This window comes from Urocitellus parryii, chromosome 4 (genome assembly GCF_045843805.1).
Source record: "Urocitellus parryii isolate mUroPar1 chromosome 4, mUroPar1.hap1, whole genome shotgun sequence".
Lineage (NCBI taxonomy): Eukaryota > Metazoa > Chordata > Mammalia > Rodentia > Sciuridae > Urocitellus > Urocitellus parryii.
The window spans coordinates 49,644,643-49,662,387 of NC_135534.1; the positions used below are offsets into that span (position 1 = coordinate 49,644,643).

At 40.7% G+C, this 17,745-nt stretch overlaps 1 protein-coding gene across 1 annotated transcript in view; it reads right to left on the reverse strand.

The window, feature by feature from the left end:
* Spon1 (spondin 1) overlaps positions 1-17,745 on the reverse strand; it is a 259,445-nt gene that overhangs the window by 135,504 nt on the left and 106,196 nt on the right. The window contains exons 4-5 of the mRNA XM_026395892.2: positions 15,235-15,308; positions 10,387-10,509 (exon numbers count right to left, since the gene is read on the reverse strand). Coding sequence (XP_026251677.2) covers positions 10,387-10,509; positions 15,235-15,308 — 197 coding nt within the window. The remainder of the gene's footprint in view (positions 1-10,386; positions 10,510-15,234; positions 15,309-17,745) is intronic.

The following is a 17,745-nucleotide window of genomic DNA, read 5'->3' on the forward strand; positions in this document are numbered from 1 at the left end:
ATGTCCAGCTATATGTCATTTAAACGTAAGAACATAATACAAATATTCTTAGTTGTATAAAGCTGAAGGGGGTTTGCCTGGGGAAGATTTATTGTCAGCACATTCTTACAAGAAAAACTCAAATAAGAGGAATGCTAAAAAGCAAGGCGTGATCAAGGCTATAGCAAAATTTGTGGTTGTGGAGAAAAGAAAGACGAAAGAAAAGAGAAAAAAATTATCCATAACAATCAACAAATAAAAGCCAATCAAAATGAAGTACGCATTTGAGTAGAGGGATGGTAGAGACCAGGGGAATTTGAGAGCATGCAAAGTACTAATTTTATTTAGGAGAAGATGTTGCTGTTAACACACTGATGAAATCCACAGAGATGAACAGATATGGGCATGTGTCTTATGCTAAAGGCGACTCCCATAAGAACACAAAAAATGAATCAGATTATTTTTAAACCAGCAGAAGCAGACTTAATTTAGGCACTTTAAAGAAAAGAGTTAAAAAAAAAAGATCGTATAATCAGAAAACATAAAATAAGATGGCAGAAAAATTATAGTATGACAATAATCACAATAACCGTGGGATAAATGGAATAAAACAAAAAACCAAATAAAACCAGAGGGGCTTTGCATGGACCAATGATGCTCATGCGTCATGAAGTGAACAAAATATCCCTTGGCACCTGAGATGGAATAAGAGAAAAGGCTTCCTAAAGTAAATCTCCACTAGGTTATTAAAAAAAAAAATCCTCAGTAAACACAACAAAGCAGAAATTACACACACTGTACTCTCTAATCCAGACAAAATGATGAAACAAAATTAAGAACAACAACAGTTGACAAACAAACAAATAAACAAACTCTGATTGCTTGGGATTTTTATAATACTTTGCCAATAAATAGGTATGTTGAAAAGATAAAGTGCACACAGGCACTCTGTGGAACAAAGGAAATGAGAACACGTATGAAAATCTCTGGGAAAAACTCAGGGCTCAACAAAGAAGCAGCTTCCCAGCCCTAAGTGTCTCTATTATTAATAAAAACAATGATGATTTAAAAAGCAGGAAAATCAATATGAAAATAAACAATATAAAAATTTACCAAAGGAACCAAAGGACAGTCCAAAAGGAATAGAAAAGATTGGGATATAGAAAAGCAGATAGATACATATTAGGAAAGGGATACCAAGAGCATTATTTAACCAACTACTGAAACTTAGTTGACAGAGTTAACTCTTGTAAATGTAGTCAGAAAAGAAAGGAGAATGATTTCACTATGCTCTATGGTCATATACTAAAGACTATGAAAACCTGAATTAAAAAGATGATTTTTTTAAGGAAAGAAATTCTAAAACAAACACAAAAAAGCCTGTAGGTACCAAGAGTTAATGAAAAAACGGGAAGAGGCTGCTGGTGAGGACAGGAGGGCTGAGTGTGGATAACGCCTTCAGGGAATCTGTAATGAATACAGGTGGGTAGGGAACAACTAACCAATTTATTCCATGGTCTTGAGACTAAAGTCAAATAAGAGTAGAAAGAAAAATTAAAAAATTAAGTTGGCTATGGGGGCACGTGCCTGTAATCTGATCTATTTAGGAGGTTGAGGCAGGAGGATTTCAAGTTTGAAACTTAGAGAGACCCTGTCTTGAGATAAAAAAAAATAAAAGGGCTAGGGGTGTAGCTCAGTGATAGAACACCTTTGGGTTCAATCCCCAGCATGGAGGAAAAAAACTCAGAAAATATACACCTATTTCATTCTTACATGTAGATGTGAAGAATTTAGAGATAAGACAGGCCTGTGACCACTTCAAAGGGGAGACCCCGTAGGAAGGTCAGATAGACCTGATTCAAAGCTTGCTTCTCTCACAAATTTGCTCATTGCTAACCTTCTTGGGACTCAGTTTCTTCTTCTGTAAACAGAGAACATAGTATTCATCTCATGGGGCTAAAGAAAAATATGGAGAAAATGTATGCAAAAATTAATATAATGTCTTGTCACAAGCACGTAATATTGGAAGATGCTGATTATGCATGTATACTAAAGGGAATAAAACATCATAATTAAGTCAGATTCATCACAGAGTAGTCTAGCAAATGGAAAACTAGTAATTATAATACTCACAAGAGACTAAATAGTAACAATTATATGTTCATATCAATAAGTGCCAAAATGGCATTTGAAAACTCCGAAATCTATTAAAAAAATGCAAAGAAGGCATCTATATTTAACATACTCGAAGCCAATAGTCAACACTGTAATTAAGAGATATTAAAGGCATTGTAAATACAAACAGAAGTGAAGCAAGTCTGTCCATTTTTACCATTATGATTTAAAATTGTATAGGAGGTTCTTGTCAATGAGTAAGAGGGAGACCGTAGAAATAACAGAAGAGTAATCAGAAAAAAATAAAAAGACAAACCCATTACAGGCAAATTATGATTGATTACTTATGTAATCTGAGAAATCTTGGGTAGAGGCATTAAGGAAAAAGCATACAGGTACAATAAAAGTTAATAATGATCAATAACATTCTTCTCTACTAATTATAACCTGTCAGAAAACATAATGAAAACTGGAAAGCTCATTCATAATAATAACAAACACAAAGTAGTCCAAGGCATTAACTTCATGAGGGATGTATAAGAAAGAAACTGTACAGCTTTCATGGGAGAAAGAGAATCATGTATGAAAAATTATAATTTATTCAAGTTTTAGTTTTTACAGAAATTGCATATATTTTTAAAGCAGGGAACATGATCCATGCAAATGCATTCCCCATTCTTAAAGAGTCTCCTTTTAGGTAAAAGTCTAGAAAACACCTGCCTAACAAGCAAGTACTGAGGTGTCCTGCCCAGAGCAAGGCTCTTGTGAATGTTCTGGGTGAGAGGAGAACCCAGGTTGGTAAAGGGAGAGGGGATTTAGAAGACGTGGGAATGGGAACTGAGTTGGCATCTGAGTTTAGCCACAGATCCAGAGAAAAGACAGCCCATGTGGATGTCTCCAGGTCCTGGGAAAGCAGCATTGGAGCGGTCGGGGAGAGTGAGGTGAGTGGGTCAGAGAAGGTGGCAGTACTGCAGGCAAGCATAACCCTAGAGGAACCCTGGAGCCGCCAGTGCCCAGGGTTCGCACACACAGAGTCTAAGAATCAATTCCTGAAAACGTGGGGCATTGCTGTCCCACAGGAAACAGACGGCATCATCAAATGGGGCAAGAGAGGATAGACTGGTGAAGGGACAATTTAAAAGGGCACGGCAGGGTTCAAGGAAAGCAGAAAGGAAGGTGGAGCTCTCAGGGGGGGGTGAGCACCTGTTATGGTTTGGATGTGAGGTGTCCCCCGAAAGTTCACCTGTGAGATAATGCGAGAGGGTTTGGAGGAGAAATGATGGGGTTACGAGAGCCTTAACTAAATCAGTGAATTGATCACCTGATGGGATTAACCAAGTGGTAACTGAAGGCTGGTGGGGTGTGGCTGGATGAGGTCAGTCACTGGGATATATATTTGTTTTTTTTTTTTTTTTTGTGGTGCTGGGGATTGAACCCAGGGCCTTGTGCATGCAAGGCAAGCACTCTACCAACTGAGCTATATCCCCAGCTAGGGATATATATTTATATCTGGCCTGTGGGGAGATCTCTCTCTCTCTCTCTCTCTCTCTCTCTCTCTCTCTCTCTCTCTCTCCCTCTCTCCTTTCTTATCATCATGTGAGTTTGCCACACTCCTCTGCCATGATGTTTGTCCAGCCTCACCTTGAGCTCCAAGGAATGGAGCCTGCTGTCTCTGGATTGAGACCTCTGAAACCTTGAGCACCCAAATAAACTTTTCCTTCCCTAAAATTGTGCTGGTTGGGTCCTTTAGTCACAGCAATGAAAAAGCTGCCTAAAACAGCACCATTAAACTTGAAATGTTTCCCTACAGGAATCAGGAAGGAGAGCTGCAGCTGGAAGAGAGGGTAGCTGGACAGAAGTTGTGGCTCTGGAAGAGGACTGCCCACCTGCAGCCTCCACAGGGAGGGACAGAAGGAGGTGGCTTGGGGATAGTGAAGTTAGATGGGGAAAGGAAGCCTATAGTCAGTCACATGTTATCACTGTTCTAGGCTCTGTACTAAGGAAGCCCACAAATGGTTGGTTTTATTCATAAATGAGAAGAAACTAAGCAAGCTAAATATTATTAAGCTAACAATTATTCCCAAGGCAATTTTTGGATTTAATGCAACTCCACTTAACATTCTGACAGGATCCTTTACAAGCTTGATGACATGATTTCAAAAATCATTTGTAAAAATAGAAAGACAATAATACTGAGGAATATTTTAAAAAGGAAAGGCACCTCCATTTCTAAGCCAGACACGTGGCTTATCAGCTTTGATGCTTCTCTCTCTCCCTTACTCCTCCGCATCTAATCCATGACAAAATCTGCTGCTGACAGAGAGGCCCATTTACTATCCCCCCCATCACCAGCTCCACCACCACGGTCCAAGCCCGGCCATCACTGCTGACTCATGGCAATGTCCTCCTAACCCACCTTCTCACACACCACTGACCCCATCCAATCTGCTCTCCATGTGATGGCCATATATGGTCCCCTCTCTCTCCCCTGGCCTAACCTCTTCAGTAGCTTTTCATTGCTCATCTCCTTCCATTCTTTCTTTTCTTAACTCATTTTCAAACTGCTTCTTGCATTCATGCAACACAATTTATTGAGAACTTCAATGTGCCAGACAACGAGCAAGGCCCTGGAGAGATAATGAGCAAAATCAGACTTTGATTCATGCCACCTCCCTAGTGATTTAAAGACAAAGGACAAGAAACATTAAAAAAAACGACTCAAGTGTGTTAGTAATTTCAACCAAGACCAATTTAAAATAATAAGATTAATTTTTTATGACCATCAAATTGGCTGAATCCAAACAAGAAAAGCTTAAATTGAATGCTGAGAAATAGATATTTTGTTCATTATGGTTAACATGGTGAATCAATACAAATGTTTCAGAGACGAATCCGGCAAGCAATCTCAAGTAAAAAAAAAAAAAAAAAAAAAAAAAAAAAAGATCCCACATCCTTTGAGCCAGCAGTCTGACTTACTCTTGGGAAATTATTTCAAGGAAATAATTTCAAGAAAAGAGGAAGGTTGGAGGAGACTTTACAGGCAAAGTTTTTACTGCAGTACTTTCTAAGCTAGCAAAAGACCTGACATCACCTAAAAGGTCAATAAAAGAAGAGATGGATAAATGGTTTGGAGTAAACTGCCATAATAAATTATGATTATGAAAGGAAAATCAAGTGCAAAAAAGTAGGACTCAGTATGTTTGAATGTGAAGTAGGAACTCGGTCAGTGGATGGATATGTAAAGGAATAAAAATAGTTGCCAAGTGTTAAAGCGGTGGTTTTTCAAGTGATTGGATGCACTAAATTTTAAAGGTAAGTGACCCAACAGAGAAGATGGTTGAATTTCATTGTAAAATTAACTTTGATTATGTAGAGTGTATTTCCCAGTGGCCATATCAATATTTTAAGTAACATAATAATGGGATTCTGGATAAATATTCTTTTCATCAATATGTACTTTTAAAACAGTATTGAAACTGATGCTGTATCAAGAAAGGCCGGGGGTCATATGCCTTCCATTGTCTAGGAAGATGACAGAGTTTCTACGAGATGGAAGCATTTGTCAAAAAAAACCCAGGAGTTGTATGCAATGAGAGTCAGCAGCTGATAGGAAGCTCCCAATTCTGTGGCAAAGACTGGGCATGTCTCCAGACCTTGGGACATCCTGATGTGCCTGGTCACCTTGTTCCTGGGAAGCAACTGCTCCTCTAGTTCCTGTGCCTGGGAACTAGACTGAGTGCCTAGAGCAGATGCTGCAGGAGCTTGCAGTTTTCTTAGTGCTTCAGGAATCAGGAATTCCATCAGGCTCAGCAATCTAGTCCTTCTCTTGCTGACATCTAGTTAGGATTTCTACAGAATAGGTCTTTTTAGAGTGGGCCCAGCAGTTCAGTATGGTATAGAATTTGGTACCAGTTGAGTTTCCTGTTTGTATAGCCAACCCTTATTAAAAGATGCTTTGTGTTTAAGACATTTAATTTTACTGTAGAGGACAGATTGCCTCATGACAGCCCCCAGAGGGAGACAAAAGGAAATCAGGATCTTAGCTCTGATTTTGGTGGGGACCCTTGCTGGCTATGTGATCTGAGCCTGATTTCTTTGGGCTTCACGTTTTTTGTTTGTTTGTTTTTCCCATTACAAAATTAGGAGGTAAACTTATATGATCCAAGCTTAAAAAGGATTTTTAGATCTTCTTGATTGGGAATATATTAAGAGGATCTCACTATTTCGGGATGGCCAGCAGAGATTTATGTCATTAAAAGGAAGGCCAATGGCCATTTAGGCCATTCTCCCACCTCCCTTTCACGGCATCTAGTCTCCCCCCACCCCAGGGTGGGACCTGCAGAGTGCTCTGTACTCCAATGGAGGGAACCCCAGAAATCGCATTTGGAAGGAATGTTTTGTACCATGATTGAGAAGAATCACCTGCAGATGTGGCCCACTGTACCAAATGGTTGAAAATACAGGTGGTGCTCAGCCCTCCCTGTTGCTCAACCCTCCATGATGAATCTCAAGTTTCTCAGAAAGTAAGAGCACCTTAAGGTTGCTATCTGACCCTATCACAGAGGTTCTTAAAGTGTGATTCACAGAGCCCTGAGGACCCCAAAATGCTTTTAAGGGTCTGAAAGGTGAAAAATATTTTCATAGTAATATGAAGACATAATTTGCTTTTTGCAGTGTGCTGACATTACTGCTGGCACTGAGCACGGGTCAAGGTAGTGGCCCTGAACTGTCAGCACTCAACGTTTCTTCACTGCCACTGACTCACAGTAGACAACAGAAAAGTTAGTTTCACACAAGAATGTCCTTGATGAAACAATAAAAATGATTAATTTTATTAAATCTCTACCTTTTAGTGCACACCTTTTTATTATTCTGTGTGACTAACTGGGAAATATGCAAAAGCACTTTTGCTGTATATGGAGTACTCTTATTGTCCCAAATGAAAGCACTTATGTGTTCTTTGAGGTGCAAGCTGGAATAGTTGCCTTTTTCTGTAATAAAACATAATTTTTACATGAAAGAATAAATGACAGACAAGTCATGGTTATTCAGACTTGGGAATGAGGCAGAAATTTTCTCAAAAATGAAGTGTGCCTGTCACTTCAAGGGAAACAGCTGATGGGTACTTTTTGCCAATGATAAAATTTAAGATTTCAATCAAAACTCAGAATCTTGGACAACCTGAATGCATTCTATGAATTTGATAGCTTTGCAACACCTAAACACTCTTCAGATGAGAGTGTTCATATTGTTTAACGAATGGTCTCGGCATTTGGATGATCTGTATAATTTAATAAACCAATAAATATGTTGAAGTTCTCAGTAATTTTTAAGCAGATAACAATCTATGATGTTATCAAATTCCATTCAAGGTGGAAGGTAAGCAACGCATTTTAGTGTAACCCAGTACAAACCCATTGACTTAGTTTCATATTCCACAGTATAATCGACCTTTAAAAATCATCATTTGTAGAGTTGGTTTTAGTATGTGGCATGGTATCAAAGATGATTTATATTTGTTTGGAAAAGCTATTAAAATACTCTTCCCATTTCCAGTTATGTATCTGTGTGAAGTGGAATTTTCTCCCTGTACTTCAACCAAAAACATACCACAATAGACTGAAAGCAGAAACAAAGGTGAATGAGAATCCGTGAGTCTTCTATTAAGCCAGTCATTTAAAAAAACTGGCAGAAATGTGAAACAATGCTTTTTTACTTTCTTTTTTATGGACAGCATAGTAATTTTCATAAAATGTTTTACTTATGTCACTTCTAATGAGTTTATTAATAATTTACTATATATTACTTTTTAAACCAATTAATCAATATTTTAAAATTCGTTTCAATTTTTGATATGGTGAACACACATAAACAAAAATATGTTGAAGTTCTCAGTAATTTTTAAGCAGATAAAAGGGGCTCTGGGAATAAAATGCTGGAGAATCACTGTTGTAAGATCCCTGCAGAAAAAGTGGTGTTTTGGATGACTGATTAACAAAGGAAGAGGGGGATTTGGTGTCTTTCAGTTTGCACTGGTGTGGGGAAGCTTCTCTGCGTTTGGTGACAGGATTGGTTATCAAGACAGGATCTGTAGCAACAAAAGGTAATTTACCTACTCCCTAAGACTGATAGAAATCATTTTGGGGAACAGAGATTTCAAGGTCCTGAGGTGACCTTCCCTGTTCTCTTCCAAGTGTCTCCAGTTCTCTGAGTGTTCAAGTTCACGCCTTTCCCTCCAAGGAAAGGACAGTCCAGCCTACAGTCCCTGTTCAGTACTGGCCATCGTGACTAGGTGAAGGCTAGACACTTGCTTCCCAGGACATAGTAAAGCCAGTCTGAGCTCAGAAGTTGGTGCCTGGTCCTGGTCCTCAGCCTGCCTGGCTTTTGTCCTGGAGGACTTCTCAGTCCGGTGGGGAAGCAAGGCTCCTGAAGAAATAACTGCAGTATGATCTGACAAATGCTATCCTGTACATAGTGATGAAATTGTCCAACCGAAAATTAGGATATGATCTGACAGTATAACGTAATATCTGATAGTGGAACAATCTGGGGAAACTAGAACTTGCGTCTGCTATATTTATGAAGAAACTTCCAGCAACTCCACTGAAATTCTCTGCAGATTTGTATTTCATTTGCCCCAAAGACCCAGAAACAATGGTTTTGTACCCCACCCCCCCACACCAATTCTGGGAAATGATGGTGGCAGAACAGAAAAGGGCAAAAAAAAAAAATCTTAGAATCACAAAGGATGAGTAATGGCCCCCTAACATTTTATTTCCTCTGGGTTAGTGGATAGAGGCCTGTAGGACATTTTTTCCAACATACTTGTTCCAAGTGGTTTTCTCCTCCAGGCAGAGAGTCCAAGTTTGTTCACACAGGTCTTCCACACCAGCTGAGGCACATCAGGCTGAATCCCAGAGTCAGAGGATTGAACTAGTAAGAGGCTTCTAGGATCCCAAGCCTCGAATGTACGTGGGTAAAATTAAACAATAGGGCTCTTGATCTGCCAAGAAATGTTGGAGTCCCCCCTGGGTGGGATGTTTGGGGACTAGGAAGGTTCTGGTCTGGCTTGGGTCTTCTGAAGTTCCAACCATGTGCCCTTTTTCTCCCTTTTCCTTTGGAGCTTGGCTCAAATTCCTCTTTTTAATCTCTTTCTGCCATTCCCACCGTGCCTTCCCAGCTGTGGTAACTCCAAAGTGAAATGCACAGGAACAAAACAGACAAAGAGCAGAAAAAAAGCTGCTCAGTGCCACACATGGACCTTCTGCCCCCCACAGCCAGAGAGAACGGGTAAGCTCAGGCCTAAAGACAACCCAAACTGAAGGCAAGACAAAGAGCCTGGCAAACCCTTGTTTGAAACTTGGACCCACCACTTATATTTGACTCTGGGCAAATCATGACATCTCTCTGGTCCCCAGTGAGCTTAACCACAAAACCAATTTATTTTGAGGATTAAATGACATTACATATGTAAAAATGCCTGGTCCATGGTAGGTTCACTACTCATAGTTAAAACGTTTTACTTCCTTCTGTGTGATGGTTTGATTAACATCTGGACTATTCTTTGAGTGGAATGAGAACCTACACGGAATCTTTTTTGATTCACTCTTATATCTCCAGAGTTTAACAGAGTGCCTGGCACATGGTATGGTTTTAAAATTTATTTACTTATTTCTCTTGCAGCACTGGGCATCATGTTGGGCATTTTTGTTTTTGAGACAACTGTCTCAGAAACAGGAATAGAGAAGGTCCTGATTATGAATCTACTCCTAACTAGCAATTTTGGGGTCTCCTGATTTCTCTCATGGATTGATATTGGCTATCCAGAGCATGATGTCATGAAGAAATTGAAAGGTGGCATCTGGAACCAGTAGGGAAGAGGCTGACGGATTGCCAGCCGTCACCTGCTGTGGCTGAGGATGTTGCTGATGTTGATATGTGGAGTCAAGAGCAAGTCACTTTACCAGCTGTTTTCAGCACAAAGGCCTGTTTGTAATTATGGATTGTAATTGGAGACTGAGATTACCAAATGCCTGTCCTGAAGAGAAGTAGCATGACTATTAGGGAGAGTTTTTAAATCACAGATTAAAAACAGAACAATGCTATGCAAAGAAGCAAACAGCATATCACTACTCCATCTGCCTGTCTTAATGAATTTACTTCCTTGAAATGTACGTTTCGTGTATCAATTGATAACGGTGAGCAGAACTGACACATTTCAGCTTGTCTGTCTCACATTCAGAACTCTGACAACCTGTACTCCCTCAACCCACAAAGTAGCTCTCTACTTACGAGGGTAGTCCTTTGGATGTGTCTTCTCAGACCAATTTCCATAGAACGTGAGTCTGTACTTGGCAGTTCCACAGGCACAGCAGTCTAAGATTGGCTTGTCAGTCACCCCATCAAATGTGGAATCTGAAACAGAAAAATCCCCAAGTTAGGAAGCAAAAAAGAGCCTTCTATAAGGCAGTGCCATCTTGATTTGTCTTATCTTTAACTTCTAAAAAAAGAAGATGAAGTACAGTTTTCATTGATTTGTAAGACTCAGAACCAGGTCAGTACTTGGGCTACAAAGGATTTTTGTAGACCTCTTAAGAACGAAAACTAGATTTTGAAAAAAATAACATCAGAGCTTGTGTTTGAATAATTTTGAGGATATCTCTGGGACCAATAGGGCAGAATCTTTGAGTCAAAGGAGGGGTATTGGAAAACTAGGGATAAAATGTACTCAGATATCCTTCTATCCCTCTTCTAATGGGATTTTCCTACCAAATTTTCAGAGGGATACGCATGTGTGTTTTCTCCAAGAAATATTATCCAGGGCCAAAATGTCTAGACCTGAGGGAGAGGCTTTGAAGGACAGCAGTAAGAACAAGTAGAGAGACAGAAAGAACAACTGAAAAAAAAAGTTGTTTTTTTTTTTAAATTGCCATGTAGTCACCTCACTTCTTATCATGCTTTCAGAGACTGTACTGGGAGGGGTGGGGGTTGGAAATATGTTCATAGGTTCAGGTTTACTTCTGAGTATAGAAGCAGCCAGGAAAAACTTCAGCTCCTCTCTCCACCCCCATTTTTTAGCTGTGAATAGCTGATAAGTAGGGAAGGAGAGATTACATGAATAAATTCAGTATTTCCGATTGTCAAACCACATTCCTAACTGTGCCTTGTTGCTTTTAGTCTGTTCTGCTTCCTACAAGATGAAAACAATGACTACAGATGCAGCTTGCTGCAATAGCTTTTTCTTTAGTTTCCCTAGCAGTATTCACATAAGTCTTTTTTTTTGCAAGTTGGACATTTATTCTTTAATATTACACAAAGAACAGCAACAAAGAGCATAAAATAATTTTCAATGTCAGAAAGAGCATTTTGCAGATCTTCCTTTGGGAATTCACTGGGTTCATTGGGTTTGAACATGCAAAATAAGTGATGGTTGATGTAAATTCTAGGTTCTAGGATGGAGAAAAAAGTATGGGATGTGGTAATAATAACTGCCGTGCATTGATTCCCTGTATATGCTGATCCCTCTCCATACGTCGTTTCATTTATCCTCATAATCTTAAGAGGTAAGTACTTTGGTTATCCCCATTTTACCAATTGGTAAACTGAGATGGATTAGGAAATGTACTCAAGATCACCCAGAACTAGCGAGTAGTGCAGGCCCAGGTCATTGGAGGTCCAGACCCCATTCCCTTAGTCTCTGTATTCTGTCATTCCAGGAAAGTCATCTGGATTTGTCTACATAAACAATGAGATTTAAAAAAATTGGGGGTTGTTTCTGTTTAGCTTTTACCAAATGAGGAACAGTGCATTTAAAAAATGCATAGCTTCAGGATTTCCAAACAACCCCCAAAATGAGGACTGCAAAAACTCAAAGTGGAAATAATTGACTACTTTTTGTATACTGAGGAAAGGCCAGAGCATTCTCAGCACCTAGGAGCAAGTACACCTGCCTCCCCACCCCCTGCCACTATGTATGCATGGAGCCTGGATCTGATTCCTGGGTGAACCACTTTGATCATTCAGGGACAAGCCCCCTTGAATATAGTTCAGGAAAGGCAGCATAAACCAGTCACTCCTGAAGACTTTGTCCTTTTTCATTCCCATTATGCTCAACTACAGTGTAAAAAAACCAAAACTAGCTTTGAGAACCAAATTCAGAAGAGCGAGCACCTGCTGGGGTTTCGATTGTAGCAACCAACTATGGTTAAACAAGGCAGCAGTCATCTCTGGTGGACCTCCAATAAGGCCAGTTGGTAGCGTTACCTTATCAAAAGGGCTTTCAGATTTAGGTGCTAAAGTTAAAGAGATTTCCAAGGATTTAAAGAAATGCATTTATAATGAACTTTTTGGAATTCCAAAGGAAACTAAGCCTTCATCTAAAAATTAAATTTCGAGGTTTGAAAACAAGTCTTTCCTACTGAGGAAAAACCTACTGATAATGAACCAGGCTTTCAAAGGGTGGTGAGGAGGAGCCCCAGTCTGTTCCCGCAGGACCACGGCAGGGCTGCCAGGTGCAGGTAACTTCAGGCAGGAGCAAGGCTGAGTTTCCCTTCCTCCCAACCTCTACTCTTAATCCCTTGCCTTCTCTGCTTTCTTTGTTCTTCTTTCCTTTTTCTTCTTTTCCCCATCTCTGCTCATGTGCCGCTGTCTTCTGAGTTTCTCTTTATCCTTCCTCCCCTTGGTCTCTCTCCTTGGTTTATGACATGGTGTCTGTGTGCATGTTTATTACAGGTCACCTTTTTTAATATTTTATGTTCCTCTGTTCTTAATTGTAAGTAACTTAATGTTTATGTTGCTTTTTAAAAAGTAACGATCTCTATTACTTTTTATCTGTATGGCACTTAATTCTTTCCCTATGGATTAATGGCTTCAATTGGGGGAAAAAAATGAATGACTCCAAGTTTCATGATCCCCTTTCTTGATAGATTTGATTTGACTCAACAAGGAAGCAAAGAATATACAAGACTTTAATGAAAAAGCTGGTGATAATTAAGTGATAATACATATTTTAAAAATCCCTTTGCTCTGTGCTTGCATTTTATACACTTTCTTAAGGTGTGTTGACTGATTTCTTTGTTGGCTGATTTCTTCCTGGGGCTGCTGTCTCTGGGGATCATCTACAACTATATCTGATGAGTCTGTGGCCCAGGACCTTTGCCCCCACCCTTTTTTTTCCTTTGGTCTACTATGTTGCCACTGGCTAGTGGGCTTGTATAGAGATGCATGATTAGTCATGTTGATAAGCTCTTTATCTAGGGGAAACAACTAAGTATTGCTATGCCATTTTATTGGCGGAGTTATATCTATAGAACTTAAGCCCATTTATACCTTAGACAAAGGTTTTATACAACATCTGAATTGAGCCTTTGGAAAGTACCTTTTAGTTAATGATTCCTTTCAGTTACACGGGGATAGGATGTCACTGAAGTGTCTCCTCAGAACCCTGGAATCCTGGGAATAAGGCTGTCCTCTGACAGACTAACAGAACTACATGCAATGAAGCGATCAGCCACTTATGGGGGAAGACCAAGAGGTGGCCTATGAATGTGTGATACGGAACCTCCACAACTCCACCCCTCAGTTGGACTTCCCTTCATGGCAGGGGAATCAGTACTAGGATTCGCTCAGGAACCACAAGCCTTAAGAGGTGAGAAAGCTCTCTGCTTGGAGAAAGGCTGAGTGACCCTTTGGTTAGTTAAGTACAAGAAGGGAAAGTCCTCAAAGCCATGTATGGTGGTGTCCCCTGGAAATTAGCAGGGGGCCCTGATGGCAAAGTCTGACCCTGAAGACAGGTAGGGCAGGGCACCCTCTGACTCTACAATCCTCCCACATAGAACTTGGTGGTGCTGCAGCTCATCTGTAGGGAAACAATGCATTGACCTGTCCAAGGGGATTCAAGCTACTGAAATAGGACGTATTTGCTTTGATGGCAGGGTGGTAGTTTAGGACTCTGGTTCCTTGTGTCAAACCTTTCCTCTACCTCTGTCTTTATGAGGTGAGGAGAGTCATTTAGACTGTTTCTCAGGCTCTTTAACTGTACAATAGGAATAATATTATCATCTTTACCACATAGGGTTGTTGTGCAGATTACGTGATTAATGCCTATGATTTCCTCAGAATAGTGCCTGGCATATAACAAGCACTCAGAAAATATTAGCTATTATTATTATTTCCCCAGAAGACCTTTATCAACCTTTCTCAGTAGCTTATGATTTGCTAGAGTTGGAAAAGTTTATTTATTCTCCAAAGACCAATTGCTCTAAATGCAAATAAAAGTTCTGCAGAAATGAATAGAAATGAGATAGTTAAGCTGTATAATTATAGAACATCTTCTATTTTTATTTAGTTATCTAATGACTTCTAAACACATTCAGATGTTTAAGGTCTTATTTTTTTTTTACAGTAGATTAATGAACAAACTTTTGGAATCTGCTAACTACAGCTAACACTTATATAGACAGCATTTACTATGTGCCAAGGAGGCAAGGCACTACTTTACTTAGGTTGCCTTATTGCTAGGAAGGACAGAGACAGATTCAAACTCAGGCCTGATTTGAATCCAGGACCTTGTTTTAACCTTCCCAGTCTTCTTAGACTCCATGAGCTTTATCAGAATGTCTCAAAGGAGAGGGGGTTGATGAGCTTGCAAATCTAAGTCCCAGAGTCTTGAATGTGATGTAATCACAAGACCAGTGGCCCCATGGCATCCCTGTACCCTGCTGGCCTTCCCTGAGGAAAATCCCCCATGTTGTCCAAACGTCACATGAGTTCCTTGGGGTGATTTTTTTCCCCAGAGAACCTTTATAGACTTTTTAAAGGTACACAATTGCACATTCCTTAATTAAGTCCTGTGAGTTATTCCAAGGAACCTCTCCAGAATAATCACTGTTTCACAAAAATAAGACGACGACACCAATATGAGGTACATTATCTCCTACCCAGGGAATCAAGCTGAGTAATTAGAGCTTAAGGCAGATCCAATTATCCACAGCACACAGCCAGATTAAAAATCAGAGCTTCGTGAGAAAGTAGAACCCATGGGGACTCAGAGAGCCCGATTGCCTTAACTCCTGCAGCAGGATGCCTGAACTGGAAGAGCCCCTTCTATGGATCTGCCCCTCCCCACCGGCAAAAACTTACCTTGTTCACAAAGTTTCTTGGTGAGAGAACCTTCATCTTGAAAATAAATGATGCGTTTCTGTACGATGCTGGCCCTGTGGGAAAGAGGACATAGCACGATGGTGAGGATGGTTGCCAGGGATCAGTGAGACATGGTCCTTGTTGGGCCACCAGGGCTCTGTGGCTCTGGGCTAGTCATCCCAGCTCTCTGTGCTTCCATTTCTTTATACAGAAATTGGCACAATAATAATAACTATCTCGTAGTGTTGCTGTGAGAATCATCAGAGAAGGTATGTCAAGAGCTTAGCACATGCCTAGAAGCCACTCAATATTAGTTATTGAGTTGTTGTCAGTAATATTATTATAAGGCAAGAAAGGGAACTAACAGCATTTTCAATACCTTTCTCAATGGTTCATTTTACTCTACTCTTCATATTAAACCACTGAGGCCATTTATAGATCAACCGAATTCAAATTATAGAAGCATGTCAAATCTCTTCCTGAAGGGGGAAAAAAAAAGGAACTTAAAAATATATTTTGATTTGTTCTGAAAATGTCATTCTATATCTTTCCTGAAAGTCTAGACAAAACTGTCTCCTACATTCTGAACAAAGACAACCTCAGCTGTGATCTCTCTCCCTCTTAAACATGTCAAACACAGGCTCTTAGAATTTGGAAAGCATATTTTGAGGTTGAAAGACGACTTACTTTTGGTCAGCACATATTTTCTTTTTAATCTGGAATTGCAGACACTCTACTTCTTTAACTCACTCTGTTGTTTATTTTCAGCTGGCCTTGAAGAGGTTGAATCCTGAAACCCAGTGTTCCAGTAATTTGAAAGTCTACAACACTTAAAGTTGAGACGGTGCCAATAAATCTCGGGCCATTTCTATCGATTCTCTTCAGCAATGGTCCTCAATCAAAAGGTAATTTTCACTTCGATTCACCCTATTTAACAGATAAAGGCGTCCCTCAACTCCATTACAGCTGACCACACCGACTGAGTGCTGGACTCACAGGATCTGCCCTGGGTCACACGATCCCATGCCCAGGGAGGGGCCGTGTGCGCTGGAATCTGTGGAGGACAGAGGCGATTTCCCCGATGGTCTGGGCCAAGGCCAAGGCCAAGATGACTTTCCAAAGAAATGTCTCTTGACATCCAGGCTTACACAAAAGAACACAATTCAAACCAGCCTACAGATGTCTTTTACGGCCTTTCTCCACCCAAGAGAGATGAGATGTTGAAATAAATGAATGAAATATGCTTCCTGTCTACACAAAGCTACTTTGATGATTATCCATTCTATGGACCATTAAGTGGGAAAGTTTCCTCAGACCAAGAGAATAACATTCACCCCCCACCAACACCACCACCAAGCCAAATAACAAAGCCTTTTGTTAGAGCACTGGCCATCTACCAGCCTTTCAGAGTGTCCCTACCCTGTGCCCGGAAGGACCCCTGGAGGAGAAGGAGCAGGCTTGGTGGGAAGTACCCCAGGCCCCACACTCTTGCTTCAACCAAAGGCGCCATCCTTATTTCAACCACAGCAGTATCCTCTCCATTTGTCTTCCTGCTGTATTTATTTATCCTCCCCCCACCTCTTTCTCTCTTTTTCTTTTTCGACATGTCGTTGCTGCTTAGTGGCTGGCACTGGGGGAGGTATCAGGGACACTCTCTTGAATGAGACAGATAGGACTGCACTTCCCATTCTCAAAATCTGCAGCACAGTAGGGGAAAGCATCAAAGAACCAAACCCACAGCTAGTGATTTAACCCACCCGTGATGACGTGCCACACCGGATACATTCACACGTACAGCAGAGCTTAGCACAGGGGTCTGGCCAAGCTGGGAAAGGTTCCCCCCCCCCCAGAAAGGACAGCCAGGCTCAGATTTAGAAGAGTAGGAGTTACTTAGGGAAGTAGGAGGGAGAAGAAAGGCAGAGGGCATCCTCAGGAAATCCTTGAGGTGGGAAGGGACGTGAGCTCACGGGAGAACACACGAGTGGTAAGTCAAGGAGGTGATGTGAAATGAGCTGCGGAGGTGAGCAGGGCTGTGTCACCCAGAGCCTGCAGGGAGATGGCATTTTACTCCATGTTTAATGAGATAGCTTTCTAGAGCATGCCCTGAGGACCGAGATGATCAGATTTGCTCTTTTGAAAGGGCACTTGGGCCACCAAATAAAAATGAGTTGGTGTGTGGCTGCAAGCGTTCAGAGATCCCATGCAAATTGAATTCTGTTTCACTTACGTTTTCTCGCTTGAAAGTTTTGGAAACCACTGATCTAGAGGATAACATGCAAACATCTGTCATTCAAGGCTCTTTACAATTCCCCCAAACAACCTCTGTCTTCATTTGTCACCACTTTGTGCCGAGCTTGCTGGGTCCCAGGCTTTTGAGGCTCACCCTCTCTTCTGCTCTACCGGGCCCTTGCATAACTGCTCTCTCTCCCAGAATCTCCCTCGCCAGCCTCTACTAGCATCTGTAATGGATCCCCTGAACTTTCTTCCTCCTATTGTGAATGGGAGGACAAT